We start from the raw sequence: 15,703 nt of genomic DNA, 5'->3' as shown, positions 1-15,703 counted from the left end.
ATTATACATAAATAAGAATATTTTTGTCTTTCATAAAGCAATTAATGCAGATAGTGACACCTGAATTTTAACTGCCTATTTTAAAACTAACATTTAGAGCAAATCTGATATGAATTAATTCAGAAGAGTCGTGGCAGTTTCCCAAGAATTTCAACTTAGGTGAACATATAGACAAAATAACAAAATATAAATGTGTTTTTTCCTGGAATTACTAATTAGAAGACTCTTGAAAATAAGCTGGTGAGGGACCTTTGCAAAGTGTGTCAGGGAAGAGGAAAATTTTTTAAAAAGACAAAATCTCTCCAAACTCTAAATTCTTAAATAATTATTTACAAGTTGGCAGATTTTTATCTGTTTGCTCTCCATTTTTTACAACAACTCCAGTATTGCCTACTAGGACACTGCATTCCCCTATATATCAAAACTGTCTGAAGGAGTGAAGGCAGCAGCTTTGTTCAGCAGCAGCAGAGAATATCAGCCAGGCCTTGGTGTTTCACATATCTCATTACTATAATTTTGATTAAACCTGAAGATGGAAATCACCTAGTTTCTTGATTTTCAAAATAACTTTTTCCCACCCACCCTATTATTTCAGTTGTAGCCACAGGCTGGGAGGGAGTGGTAGGTCAGGAATGGTAATTTTGAGCTGTAAAACACATTTATGAAGCAGTCTTGGGCAAGAGCAAGAGCCAGTGGAGGGTGAGAAAAACTGGTTCAGGAAAGAAGCTGAACCAAGGCAGCAACAGCAGCCAGGGAGAGCAGCACAAACCCTCAGGAGAAGGGCAGGGATGTTTCTAAAGGTAGCATGATGACATTTTTTATTTAGAGCTTGTTCTTGGTGAAAAGCGAACTCCTACACCTTTACAGTTTTAAATTGTGATCCCATCTGCTCAAACACTGGGAGCTGAGCTTGGAAAATAGCAGGAGATGTCAGCAGGGTGCTGGATTGACACTGGGAGCTGCCAGGAGAGGCTCTGGGCCCTGGGGGAGCACTGTGCTTCTGATGAGGTGCTCTGGCTGCTGCATAAACCAAAGTTGGTTTGTCCTTCTCATCCTGCCAGCCCAGCCTTCCAAGAATGGCAGGGTAAAATGGCACCATCCCATCCCAGTTCTTCCCAAGCTTGTTACCCCACAGGCTGTGCTGATACCCAGTACTTTGTGGCCATTCCTGCTCTACATAATTGATAATAATTTTACATCATTTAGTGCTTTGGCTGGGAAAGGGTTTCTCTTAGCAAATTAAGGTGGAAGACACAAAGGTTCTGGCTGTTCTGTCAGGATAATGGCTGTGGATGAAACTGTGGCTTTAGGCAGGCCAGGTTGGTCTTGAAGAGCTTCAAGGGAGAAAGCCCTGGAATTCATGGGCAGGTGAACTACAGAGGAGAATAAAGCAGCTGTGCTCTGTGATGATTGTTATGATTCATAAACAAGAGTTTATTTTCTACTCTTTTTGCTTTACTAGAAATGTGCCTTGTAAATTATTTTGAATTTGAAAAGTCTGCCTAATAATGGCTGAGAAGAGCTACAATGTGCCTTTGTCTCCTCAGGTAATGAAGATTTACCGCAGCAGCAGAGACTTCAAGAAAACATTGATGGATGAACCTGTGGTGATCCTCACTTCAAACTGCATGGCTGCTTTCCCATCACATTTCATGATGTATGAAATTTTGTGCCCAAAATTTACATTCTTGTAGTTAACAATAGTACCACCATTCCTAATTTTAGGCTGATGTCATATTAAAGGAGGCAAAAGGACTCAAAAAGAATGTTTGGAATAACATCCATATTGAAAATGACAGCATGTTCATGTGTACACCTATAATAACAAAATTCTGTTGGTACAATCTTGCTCAGACTCCATAGGGGCTTAACTTGGGGTGAGTTCCTCTGTAGGAATGGGGCTTGTATGTGTGGGGTGAGTGTCCCATTCAAACACACAGAGTATGCACTCCTTCCTAAGCAGCTTTACATACAGTTTTCACTACCTATTTTGGCTTCACAAAATACTGTTGTCCTTCTGCATAAAATAATTTACATGTCTCAGAGACTGCTGAAGTTGAGACAGTCTAAACACAGTTTAGGGGATGGAAAATAACCATGGTGAATCTGTTCCCAACTAAAGACTTCAGATCTGCCTGGGGCAGTGCCATGATGTCCCTTGATTTCCTTCTTCCCTTCTGCATAGGAAATGTGTTTTTATATTTGACTCTTTTTCTATAAATAAAACAGACCATAATCAGGAAAGCACTTGCTAGCTTTGGAGTCCAGCTTGTGACTTGTGTGGGGAAAATATTCAAATACTTTGAGGCGTATTTTGGCTAGACTGCTGTGAGATATGGCTGAGGCCTGACAGAATCAACAATGTGCCAGACCTGACCAGGATAAACCCTATTCTGTGTTTGTCTGAGTGCTGGAGCTGGAAAAGCTGCAGCAAAGGAGGATGTTGGTTGTGCTGGTTTGTGTTCCAGCTCTGGTAGCAAACAAAACCACACTGGACAGTGGTGGTGGCACAAAATTCCCTCCATGCCTTGCAAGCCAGTCACCTCCCCTCTGACGCTTTGGGACACAAAGATTTTTTCCCCTCCTAAAGTCAAGTATTTGCTACTTTTCTTAAAATCTCCCATGAAAGGCCAATGACTGCCACCCCACAGAGTATCTCAGCACTTTGTGGGTTTTGTTTTCTCTTAGGATTGCAAACTCAGCAGTGTCTGTCTGCAGATCATTCTTCACCTCTCTCCCAGCATCTGCTAAGCTTGTAAATTGGTTAATAGGCTAAGAGGAATTGGGATGAATTAAGATGTAAGGAATAGGGGTAAAGCTTGAGATGGAAAGATCTTAAAATCTCAGAAAATAGGACAGAGAGGCTGTGAGGAACAACACTGGAATCTATACAGATGGAGTAACATCAGTGTCTAGTACTTGATTAAATTTAAAACAGAGAGGTTGAGATTGACTTTACAGGGCTGAGATTGTCTTGTCTACAGTTTAGGCAAAATAGTACTGGAAGCTTCAGTTGGGTGTTTGCAGTTAAAAGCTTGAACACAGTTAATAGCATCATGTTATTATCTGAAATGCTTCTGAAGGAAGATAAACAATTTCAGTTTATTATGGTTTTTTTTCCCATATGGCACAAATGGGCCTAGGACCAAACTGGCTCTCAGCAGAAAGCTCCCATCTCTACACTCATTCAGCAGGTCATATTTAACCAATTTTGATAACTTGCCTGTACACCCACTGGTGGATCCACTCCAATCAATACTCTATGGCTCAGGGTTTTTTTATGACACTTCATTTTTTACTCCCCTTGACTCTGCTGCCACTGTTGTTGAATATTCCTTTGTAGCTGATCTGTTTTCTGTCTCTCTGTGCTAATGTTTATGCCGAGTTATTATTTCCAAAAGCTAAATTTTGAGCACTCTCACTGCATTCCAAATTTCCAAAGCAAGAGCAGAAACACTACTTCAATAATTCTCATGAAAACCCAAACAAATAAATCAATTAAACACTTGCATGATTCAGAAAAACAAAGAGATATTCATGCCCACGTGAAAGAATGACATGATTGTGCTTGCCTCTTCTTTTTGTGTGATATCCTCCTGCTTTCATCCCAAGTTATGTTACTGCATATTTCCCCAGTCTATCTAGATGAGGCAAGAAACATATTTTCAAAGGTACATGGTCACTGAAGGATGCAGCTAGGCACCTATCCAAGCAGGTGAAACCCCATGCAATTTCCTTGGATGCATAAGCACCTTTGAAAATCTGCTCTTGAATGTTTCAGAAAAAGGACTGAAGTTTCCTGGCAAATAACAAGCATTTGTGAATGCCCTTAAAAAACACAGGATTAGAAAGAACTTGCTTAAAAGACATTGTGATAGAGTGTAAAACCAATGTGTAGCTGCAGATAAGAAATCTGAAGTAAAGACAGTAATGCTTCTAGAAATTTAGGAAAATGGAAGATAACTGAGAAAAGGCACTTCAAGATAACTCTGTATTCTGGCATTGCTTCCAAAACATCTTAGCTAAATTCCAATGTTTTTCTATGCAAATTCAATAGCTATGAAGGCATAACATATGTCTTCCAGCAATAGCTGTCCCTTGTGTAACCTCATGACTTAACAGCACTGATAAATGTACAAAGCTCTACTAACAGTAGGGACAATGTATTTTTGAACACATGCAGTAATGAGTTCATTTAATGAAATTTTGTGTCATGGTTAGAAACAACACTTTCTTACCATTATCAGAGGCTCAATCATGCAGGTTGAAGACAAACTTCTAGAACTACAGTACTAAAGTAATTTCTGTTTCATTCTGCTATGGAAAAACAGAGAAAAACTTTCATGCCACTCCTGAAACAAACTAAAGGTCATCCTCTGAACAGTATCCAAAACTTAGTATTAGACATAAATCGCTGTACTGCAGACTCCAATAGTTTGTCAGTAACTCATTGCTCCATGCAGCAGCAGAAGGAACAAGGCTTGACAGCAAGTATTTAACTAATTGAGTCTAAATTTCTGCATTTGGAAACCCCTTGGTGTTCCAAAACAACTGCTGGCAGCAGTGAAAGGTTCAGCTGCGGATACGCATGTGTCCATGAGAAGGTACAAAGAAACCAAGCTCTGCTTTATTGACAGAAAGGAAGGCAGGGTCAGCCAGCTCTGCGTAACAGCACAGGCATCCAAACTACAGCTGACAGCCTTCAAAGGCCTCACAGAGCCTCACCCACAACTAATGTCTCCTTTTTTCCCTTCTAAAAAATGTTATGTGTTTTCTGCAAAATAAAGGACAACCTTTCCTCAGTCTGTTTGTATTGCCTTCCTTATTTGAGGTGTCTTTCCCTTCTAATCACTTATAAGTGCTGTTTCTTCATAAATAATTATCCTTTTAACACTACAAAATAATGCCACAGTATAGTTTATGGCTTGTGACCAAAATTTTCTAGCTGTCCAAGTGTTGCTGTGGTGCTGTCACTGCTTTGAATATCCCTGGCAAGCACAGCAGTCATTCCCTAGTGGTGCAAACATCTCAGCCAGGTACTGGGATAGCTGGACAAGGCTGCCTGCCCAGGGGAAAGCACATGGTGTTAAAAAAGAACTGTGAAAAGTGCATGAAATTAGGATACAAGCTTTTATTTTCCCTCCACTGTATTCTCAGTGTTTTGAAAGGATGGCTAAAGCACCTGAGAGCCTGCTTCTCTCACCTACAAGATTTCAAATGGGGACACTGAGACAAGCACAGGAGGAGGCTGACTCAGCCACCTTCATCCTGCGGAGGGTACAGCCAGAGCTGACTTTTGGAAGACTGAGCTGAGGTAACACACACCTACATTAACTTATGTATCTACATTTCTCCCTCCAATTTAAGGAGAAGAAGAATTTAGGATACTTTTCCCAGTACATGGAGATACTGCATTCATGTCAGATCTTTATATTTAGATTATGAGAGGTTTTGGAAAACATTTAAAAGGTAAAAGAAGGAAAAAGTATTCTCCAATATGATTGTTTTACAAAAGGGCAAGGAATCCTTCTGTCTCTTGCTACACAACCCTGTAATGTTTTTCTTTTGAGACTCTGATTTTTAATTGAAACTGAAAATTAAAGTTTTCAAGGTAGCTAGAATCAATTACAGTTTGCATGCATAACAAGTTTGATTACAACAGGGGTTTTCACTGCTCTGTTTTCTGAGCAAATCAAAATGCAAGATATGCAGAGAAGCAGATTCAGCCTTCTTCAGCATAAAGAAATATTAAAATTTAGAATTGCAAATATTGTTATTTAAATATATCTTATTCTTACAGATTCATATAGATAAAAGAATCGTAGATAGATCATCTATATATTTATACATATCAATTTATATATCATCAATAGTAATGACTCATCACCTAAGTACATCTCAAAGTTAAGCATCTTAATATATAAAACTGTGCATAAACACAGTGTATAAACTGTGATGATTTCACGTTTTCACAGATCAGAAACTGTTCTGCAGCTCAATATCACATACAGTTAGTATTCTGTTTGGGGGGGAAATGTTGGAATTTTACATTATACAAATTTATTAATAACACTTCAAGGATTAACATAACATGGTCAAGAAATATAATAGCAATCAATCAATCAATCAATCAGTCAGACACTGTTTCCTACTTCATCCAGCTCTAACTAGAAGAGTACAGCAGCTGATTCAATTGAAAAAACATCTTAATTACAGACCTTTTAGACTATTTAAATTCTACTTTTTAGGCAGAAATTACTAGATATTCAGACTATATGGTTTGCAACATGAAATCCTAATTTATCTTCAGTTAACCAATGTGCAGGAATTATTCTTCCTAGTTTGACCTTCTCTCCAGAAAATCACTCATGGATATTTTGGAATCAGACATAAATGAATAAAGTTTAAAACCTGATGGCTGATAAGTATTTTTGTCACTTTAAACAAAATTACTGTCCATGCTAATTTGTATTCAACAGGTGGGGAAAAGATGCTGATGTTAAGTGCACAAGAAGAAAAATTGAGATAAAAATGGAAGCCTGCCCATAAACACAATGTCCAAGGAAAATAATGGATTTTAGAGAACATCTTCTCCTCTTATGTAACAAATGTTGCTGAACTGATTAAACAAAACCCAAACATAGCTTTGTGGGTCATAGCATGCAACCACAACTGAAAAAATACTTAGTGGCCTTTTAGTTAAAGGAGTGGAATCAACAACATTACCAAAACACAAGACAATAAATTCTCTGAGCACACCAAAGAGTACCCAATAAGCCCACTATTAATCAGTCATACATGCATGATTACCTGTTCCCTTAGTTACACTAATGATTTTCAGAGTCTGACTGTTAAAGTAATTGAAAGCTGATTTTTCTAGTGGAAGTGCTTCAAACAAAGAGTAATGTGGATGGCAGCTGAGATACCTGGAGAGGCTTATATACATATAGGTACAAAATTCAATATGACACTAGAAGAGAACACCCCCCTTATTCACAGACTAATCCCACATGCAAATTCACTAATGAAATCTGTATGTTCCTTTTTCACAATGTTAAAAATATGACAGGAGGAAATGGAATTTGAAGAAACATTCCATTTCTCATAATATTTAGAAATCTGGTCTTTTTTTTTTTAGTATGGGGATTTTAATAATCTGAGTCTTCCAATTAAACAATTTTAACACTGTTTGAATTATTTATATCTACAGTTATTCATATTTTCACACTAATTTTACACTAACTCACTAAATTTTTATTGTTGTTGCTGAAAGCTGATAGTTGTAGCAAGGTGAATTGGACTGTAATTTTTCAAGAAGAGAGGAAAAAAGAAAACCTAATGGATGTCTTGGACTAAGCTTAAGTCTAAGCATGTCAGTCTGTGCAATGTGTCATTACTACTAATAGCAAACAGAAGCATTAAGAAAAACTTTACCACTCTCATCAAACAAAAAGGGATTAAATTCTTCAACAGCTTCTTCCAGGGTCTGTAAGGGTATGCATTATTCTCTGAAACAGAAGAAATTTACTCTGAGGGAAAGCTTTTCAACAGAACTCTTTTAAAATACAAGTTAAAGGAGTAGAAATGAGCTAAGGCATTTCTCTAGCAATCACCATAATTCTTCAATCTTTTTCATTCCCTTAACATCCTGCATGGATTTTATCCAAATAACAATAGCTTATCAGCTACAGAATACACACCTATGGTATGTTTAGATTACCAGATAAATGCATATTTTTAAAGAGCTTTTATGGGATGTGCAAAATATACTGAAGCAGGAAAACAAACAACTGTGCAATGTTGTAAGTATTTCTAATGTTTCTTTATTAGTTTATAGGAATGTGCAGCTAGTAACAATCTGCCTCTCACAGTTCAGAGCAAAGCTACTGATACACAGCTACTCACTTAGCATTGGTTTCCCTTGGGAAATTGTTAAGAACACTTATAATATTTAATACAGAATTAAACTTTTCACAGCTAATACAGTACATAAAATTCACAAATTTCTTCAAACATGATCTATAAAGAAAGGAGTCTACAGTCTACAACACTCATGCATTAACTGGTTTGCTGTGTTGTCCTATATATTTTTCTTTCTTTTTCTATACAAGCCTTCAGCATTGTCAGACCTGTATTCTCCATGACAGATGTTTACAAAAAGTCTCTACTTAGACACGTTAAAAAAATCAAATAATAACTGAATAATTGTCTGACTAACATTTAACTTTTGTGCTTAATGAGGTTTAGTTAAGACTATAATCTCAGGAGAGCACTGTTAATATTTATATTTGTTTGTATCCTAGAGAAGAAAGGGATACCATGCAGAAATTCAAACCTGCCTGGCATTGGTTTGCCTTGATTAAAATTCAGCACATTAAACAGGTCAGATCTATGGCTACATGACACACCAGAACCATGCTATCTTCCAATTCTGGATCAACAGTGTCTTGCAAAGGTTCATTTTGACCTGCACGCTAATTCAGCACATTCTGAGAGCTAAAATTTTGTTTTGAAGAGTCGGTAATGAACTGCAAAACAACACAGAACTTCCACTGAAACTTTTGAATTGTGGAATTAAGTCAAAATAATGCTTTCAATTTTGCATGATGCAGTCAATAAAATCTTGTAAAATAATCCTCATTACAGAATGGCACTTTTGAACTATTTTGTGTGACACAGTAAAGTCCATGAATTGCAATAGGTGGAATGAAGAACTGAGCAAAAAAAAAGATGTGTTCACAATGAGACCTGAGGCAGACAAGTTATTAGTCAAAAGGCATCTTAGGTGGTAATTTTAATATTTAATAAAGGTAGAGACTGTAAAAGTCCTATGCTTCACATTTTAGATAAGACCTCTCACTTCTGTAAATATTCATCAGCATCTCTAGAGTAAAGCCCTTATTATACTGAGTTGAAAGACACACAAGTCAGCTGAATTGCTTTTCTGGGAGATGCTTGAGGGAGTGTAGTCAAATTTCTGCTTCACAGAAATATTCAGGTGTGGATGTTACTGCTTCAGACTCTGTATTTTGCTTTGCCATGATCATTGATAACACATATGTGCTGAAAAAAACAGAACAGATTGCAAAATATGGTTGAGTACATTATTAATTATTAATTAATTGTTCGCAAATACTTAGGTTTGGCCAACCTAGTGCTCTTAGGATTACTCTTTCCTTTCTGGACAACTGGAAGTGAATTCTGATTTCACTTTCTAGCCACAGCAAGTTTTCCCACTTGGAATTCCCAGCTTTGAGATGTTCCCCTAGGAGTGCCAGAAGAAGCAAAGGAAAGGTTTGCACCTTCTTTCCATCTCCTCATTTCTCTGAGAAAAGGGACAGGCAACACATTATTCAGACAACCCGTCTGACCTGTGCCTGTGTTTCACTTTTGCTGCTGTCTCTGCACATACTGGCAATGTTGGACCTGAGAAGCCCCAGGCTCCCAGAAGATGGAAATTTAGGAAACTCTTAGGGGGAGGGAACTGTTCACAGTGCTGAGCAAGAACTCCTTTGGATTATTTGAGGTTTTGCAGGGAGTTTTGCACTCATTGAAAGGATCCCAAATCCCAACCACGTCAAAGACTCACCTCCACAGGGCCCCTAGGAGGAGAAAAATTGTGGGATATTTATGAGAATAAATATGGAAAATGTAGATCAGTGACTTTCTAAACTATTTTTTGTAAGAAACTTACGTTTAAATCTCTGAAGTGCTCATTGTAGTCTAAGGCATAACCTACCACAAATAAATCTGGAATTTCAAATCCGTAATCTGTAGTGAGACAAATAACAAACACCATCAATATAAGATCAGTGGCAGTTATAAGCCCTTAAATTAATTTGTGGTTCTCAAGAAGCAAACTCTACTTATATGTAGTCAGCTGGGGCTATGTTAGTTTTGATTGAGACATCATGGTCAGCAGTAGCCCCATAACCAGTTCCCAGGCATAGAGTACTTGTGAAAGGGATGTGAAGAGTCAGAGGAGAGGAGAGGATAATTTTGTACAAAATTATCACTGGCACATTGTGGATGGAAGCCAAAGTCAGAGCTGGAACATTCTGCTTGCATTTGGAAGCTCCATTGGTATCTATGTGTGAAGATTACTGTCCCATATCACAGTAATGATGGAAATATGTGGAATATTAAATCAGAAGTAACTTTCACAGATCTATATATTTTCTGCTAAGAATAGCAAAACCTATCTCATATTTTATGCTACCAAAACATGTCAAATGCTTTCAAATTAAAGCCCCAACCTTATGAAGATTCAAGCACATGCTTAACAAAGTAAATGCATGCAGTGCACCTCAGTTATACAGCTCACACACCTGAAGCCAAGCACAGACATGCATCTTTTTCAGTGTGAAGGTCTGTGCAATATCAGCACAACTTAAAACAAATTAGACTCTTTCCAAATTGTTCTCTAAATAACTAGAGGAAAATCCAATCTTACAGACACAAAAATAGGTCCACATAAAAAATTCTACAGGTATTCAGGTAAGGAATTTATTCAGTTGTTTAAGATTGGAGGTTATGTGCACTTTGGAATTGTAAATTTAGGTGAGTGAGGAAATGTTACACCACTGTCAGTGATTTACAAAAGAGATCTCTGATGTTTTATAAAATTCATCACACTATGAATGAACAAGGATAAAATTTGTTTCATTCAAAAGTTAATATATAAAAATATAAAGCTACCCTTCATGAAGTAATTTTATTTCTTATTTTATATGTTTAACATTAGTTAATCCAGTCAAATATATGCCTTAATTTACTGGGTTAAATTGTAAATGTTAAAAAATACCACTCCACTGTGTAAAAAGTTGTACAACAAAATGTTTGGATCATAGTTCAGATAACAGGGCTAAAACCTCACAGCCATGCCCAACATTTAAGTAACTTTTGCTTCATAAATTTTCCATCTCTCCCACATCCCAAATCAAAACCCTTCATGCTGCCTCCTGGTACTCACCTGCCTACTCTCCTTCTACCCTCCTCCCCAGCTCAGCTGACCAGAGACTTCTTCAGTAGCAAACACTGGTTGATCTCTTCTAGATGGATTTTATTTAGCCACATAGCTGTTATTACATCATTTATTCTAAATAAGTCTAAAATGACAATTGCTTGGTATAGCTCCATTTACAGCTTCATCATAACACAGTATAAGGACCAGTAATTTAGAGAGAAGTGGTGCTGGTGTGGTGCAAACTGAGCAGCAGGAGAAAGTTTTAAAAGTCCAATTTATCTTCTGCTTTTTAGGGGGTGGGATTTAATTATAATATCAGTGTTTTCCCTTTGTACAATAATACTTTTAAAAATAGAAGTGCTTCTCTGAATAAAAAAATGTAAAACTTGCTAACACTTAGTCACAATAAAACACCTTTCATGCTCAGATGGAATCCTGCAGCTCCTCCAGAGAGATGCAATGAGGAAGGAAAAAGAAGAAATGGATATTCTCTTCGATATTGTCAGAGACAGAAGATAAAACTCACCTTTCATTGATAAAATTAAACCCTTTCAAAATTTCCCTGTAAAGTTTGTATTCTGCAGAAAGCCTAAGTCGGGTAGGTTTTCCAAATGACAATTATACAAATCCTGCCATTGCATCCCATAGACCCACTGACAATTGGTATTTTGCAATGCTTCTAGCAGTCCATAGAATGTGATGAAAGGCAAGTGACAGAGTAGTGGCAACTTCTACTGTCAAGTAGAGATTTTCAGAACACTTACAATCTGGTCTGTATCCATCAGGCCGAGACGTTCTTTTCACCAACAAACTGTAAGTAAAAATAAAATAAACCCCATTTAAATCTAGATATGGAACTGAATACACACATAAAACTAATCCCTTTATCAAAAATCTGAGGCACATGAGTCCCTGTTCTTGTTCTGTTTCTCTTCCTGACAACATCCTGATTGCAGGAAGAGCTGGGTGTATTCCCCTCCCCAGTCCATCAGTGCCAGTCTTGAAATGGCTGGAGGATCATTGCCAAGCAGAACAATACAAAAGCATTTCCCCTCCTTTCCTTCACCCTCCCCTCAGTGACCCAGGCAGCTCCTCTGCACAGCTCTCCTTCAAACTGCAGCATCAAATTAAAGCAGGATGTCTGAATGGGAAACTATTCGGATAATATGCTGGACTAGACTAATTAATTACTAAGTTTTGTGATCCTTTTACTCACCTTGCCACTTTAATCATTTTCGGCTTGTATTTTTCTATATTGTTAAGCAGAACCTTCATGGTCCTTCCAGTTCCAACAATATCCTTATAAAACAAGAAAAATAAAGTAAGTAAAACACAAAGGAAAGCAGAAAGGAGGAAATCTGGCAATGACTGAGAAGTTTCACATTCTTGTTTTGTAGAAATGATTTATTTTTCCAGTGCATTGTAAACCACATCCAAAAAAGACTATAATTGAGCTTACACTTTTGAAGCAAGCACTTTCTATTCATAAAATTATCAGTTCAAGGACTGTCCACTTCCTTTTGAAAACAGCTGTGTTGCAAGTACTTGGGATGTAACTCAGGACTGGAGCTGACTCTACTGGACACTGCAAGAATGCAGGGATTAGACTTTGCATGATATGCTTGAGATCACAGTATGTCACCATGTCTCCATATTGGGGCTAAATCTGCCCTATTTGTTGTACTAGCACAGTACAAATGGGATTTCTCTAGAGCTGCCATATCCAATATCATCTCAATGAGATCAATAGAAAACTGACTGTGGAGAGCAGCTGTTGATCTGAACTTTGGGGGTAGATTAGCAACACCTTGTCTCTGCCCTCCAGCTGTTTAACATGCAGTTTGCTTGGACATTATTAATTTCTGTTAAAGCAGATGGAATGAGTAAATTGGAGTTCTGAGCAGCTATTCAGGTAACCAGCCATCTCTGTGGCTGATGGCTTTTTTTCCATCTTTTGCTAAGAAAAGAAATTTCAACAGTATACAGTTCATTACACTGCCCAGCTTACTTCCCACACAAGCAAGCTGCTTCTGAAATGCCAGGCAGATCCTAATTTGCTCTCTAGCTGCCCCAGTTGCTTATTCAACATTTTCAAAGAGGATCACCTATCTTAATTATATGAGAATTTGTAGCAGCAGTGAGGCGACATGTTCTTTCCCTCTACAACTGAACACTGCTGACTTACATCAGCAACAGCTCTGTGATGGGCTGTGCCCAGGGACGCTGCTGGGGAGAGAGCTGGATGCAAGAGCTGGGGGCCTTGAGGGAAGGACTGACACTCCCAGCCAGACTGTGAACAGCCCTGGGGCTGTAAAGCATATGCAGGGCACTATTTCAGTCATGCACCTGAGAAATGCAGGGCATCACTGCAGTTCATTCACTGTCCTCCAAGGAACAGAACAACTTGAAGAACAGGAGTTGATGAAACCACAGAAAGAACAAATCAAATAAGGCAGAAACAAAGACTCCTGGGTATCACGAAGCAGAGCACCCAGTTAGAGTGACAGCAATGTAGTTTGATCTGTCATGCAATTGCAAAAAGACTGAGAGGCCATTAAGCAAATCAACCCCTCTCCCTCTTCACCACCTCCCAGAAGTGTAAACACTGACAGGATTAAGAAACTCAACAGCCCATCATGATTTGGCTGTGTGACTTTATCTAAGTACAATATGACATAAGCACCCAGCTTACCTCCACAATTAGAACATTCTGGAAGAAACAAAAAGGAATACAATTACATAATATTCACATAGTAAAAGAAATAAATGTTTAAAAAAGGGAAATGAAGATAGGTCCATGTACATATGTACAACACAGTAGGACACAAGGAGTTTCCTGATTCATTTCTGGGCCCTGGAAAAGAGCCAGCCATAAGAGCAAGCCCCGCAGTCAGGGACCACAACTTAACTCAGCTCTGTCTAGATTATCCTCTTTGTCCAAGAACGGATGTAGCTTTGGAAAATAAAATTAGATGGAAGAAATCCAAATAGGATGAGCTTTACTTCATTCCAGTGTCTCTAGCTGTGTACTGCAGTGTACCCTAAAGTTCACTAAAATACTATTTCCAATGTTAGTATGAGAATACAACAACAATATTTTTTCTCTGAAATAAATGCTCTTCCTCCCTCCACCCACACCCGAGCAACTTCACAGTAAAGGATTAGAGGCCAAGTTGTAACACCCACTCTCATACTGCAAAGCACCCTCTTTCTCTTCAGATACTGCTGCTGAAATCAGAATTATTTGAAGAGAAGGGGAGTGGCCTAGCCAAGAGCAGTAATGTCAAGCTTTATGACAGTATCATCACACAGGCTGAATCTTTTTGCTGAAAGGGTTCATCACTGTTCCAGGAAGTACAGGGTCTAAGGAGACTTCAGTTCTTCTACTAAAAGCAATATTAAGATGCAATGTTCTTATTAGAATAAATAAAAATCTGTTTATTAGTAGGCATGATCATATGCATGATCAAAAGGATGGACTCTTACAATCTTGCATGAGGATCTACTTTCTGAAGTGAAACCTGCAGTAGCAAGAGGAAAGTTATTTCACAAATACCTTTATCTATCTATCAGTGTATACACCTTACATGGATGTGCACACTGTGTGTCCTGCAAAACCTCAATAGTTTCATATCCATGCAGTATCCACCAGCCTGGCTTACATTCCACTTCCTTTCTGTCAGGCTGCTTAGCTTTGCTACATACATAACAAGGGGACTGTTTAACTTCCTTTTCCATAACAAAAACCCAAGGCCGAGAGTAAGAGAGACTCAGACACACAGAGGAGTGTGTGAAAGCAGCATGCTCACAACCAGCACTCTTTTAACAGCTTCATTAACCAATACATAAATAGCTTTAAATATTCAAACCAGAAATTATTACTATAGATTATCCATATTTATATTCACACTGCAGCTCTTCCTAACACTCACAGTGCTTGGTAGGGAAACATGGCATACTTCATGCATTAAGCACTGCAGAAACACATTACCACACACTGTATTATACCTGGATGCTTCTAAAATGGCAAAACACTTGGTAAAGGTGTGGAGGGAACTCCTGGCAGCAGTTGAGCAAATGTCAGCAATGGAGATACCACTCAAGAAAGCCACTAATTTAGACTGAGCTCTGGTGGAATGTATATTAATCTTGGAGGGAGGCTCCTTTTTGGTGTTTTCATAACAGGTTTCACTGGTGGTTATCCTGCTCGGCACTCCTGACTTTCAACCTCTCAGCTGCTGACACAAACAATTTTGGATCTCAAGCTAGTCCTGTGAAGGCAAAAAGTTAAAGGACTCTTAACAAAAGTCTAAAGATACCCTGCCTCTAGAAACTTCTCCCTTCAAGAAAGAATGGAAGTATATCAGTTGTCTAGATGGGATGAAGAGCCAAAACCATGTTCAGGAGAAGCTTATGACAGGTGTGTAGGAACATAGTTTTTGAAGGAAACCATTTGGATCCAAAACCAATTTGGATCTCATCTGGCTTCCTGTATGAAGTCATAAGTGGGAAAAACACTTCTGAGGACAAGCTCAGGACACCTGGGTCTGAGGCATAAGGAAATTACTTGATTCAGTCAGTGGACACCTGAAGATAATGTGCAGGAGTAATGGCTTAACCACCCCAAGGAACCTGTGCAGCTGGTGATATATGTAAATATTGATTTGTTTATACACACACACACACACACACACACACACACACACACACACATATATATAATATAGGGAGAGAGCA

The 15,703-nt window shown here is 38.3% G+C and overlaps 1 protein-coding gene across 2 annotated transcripts in view; it reads right to left on the bottom strand.

Annotated features, from left to right (window-relative positions):
• Window positions 1–7,800: 7,800 nt before the first annotated feature.
• The window catches only part of PRTFDC1 (phosphoribosyl transferase domain containing 1), a 42,777-nt gene continuing 34,874 nt past the window's right edge, over window positions 7,801–15,703 (bottom strand). The window contains exons 5-9 of one of the 2 annotated variants that reach the window (XM_063149794.1): window positions 13,659–13,676; window positions 12,183–12,265; window positions 11,731–11,777; window positions 9,695–9,771; window positions 7,801–9,063 (exon numbers count right to left, since the gene is read on the bottom strand). In XM_063149794.1, the coding sequence (XP_063005864.1) occupies window positions 9,016–9,063; window positions 9,695–9,771; window positions 11,731–11,777; window positions 12,183–12,265; window positions 13,659–13,676 (273 nt within the window). In that variant the 3' untranslated portion in view covers window positions 7,801–9,015. The other variant, XM_063149787.1, reaches the window with a different exon arrangement.

This window comes from Melospiza melodia, chromosome 1 (genome assembly GCF_035770615.1).
Source record: "Melospiza melodia melodia isolate bMelMel2 chromosome 1, bMelMel2.pri, whole genome shotgun sequence".
NCBI classification, from domain to species: Eukaryota; Metazoa; Chordata; class Aves; order Passeriformes; family Passerellidae; genus Melospiza; species Melospiza melodia.
This window is presented reverse-complemented; position numbering and strand designations above follow the sequence as displayed.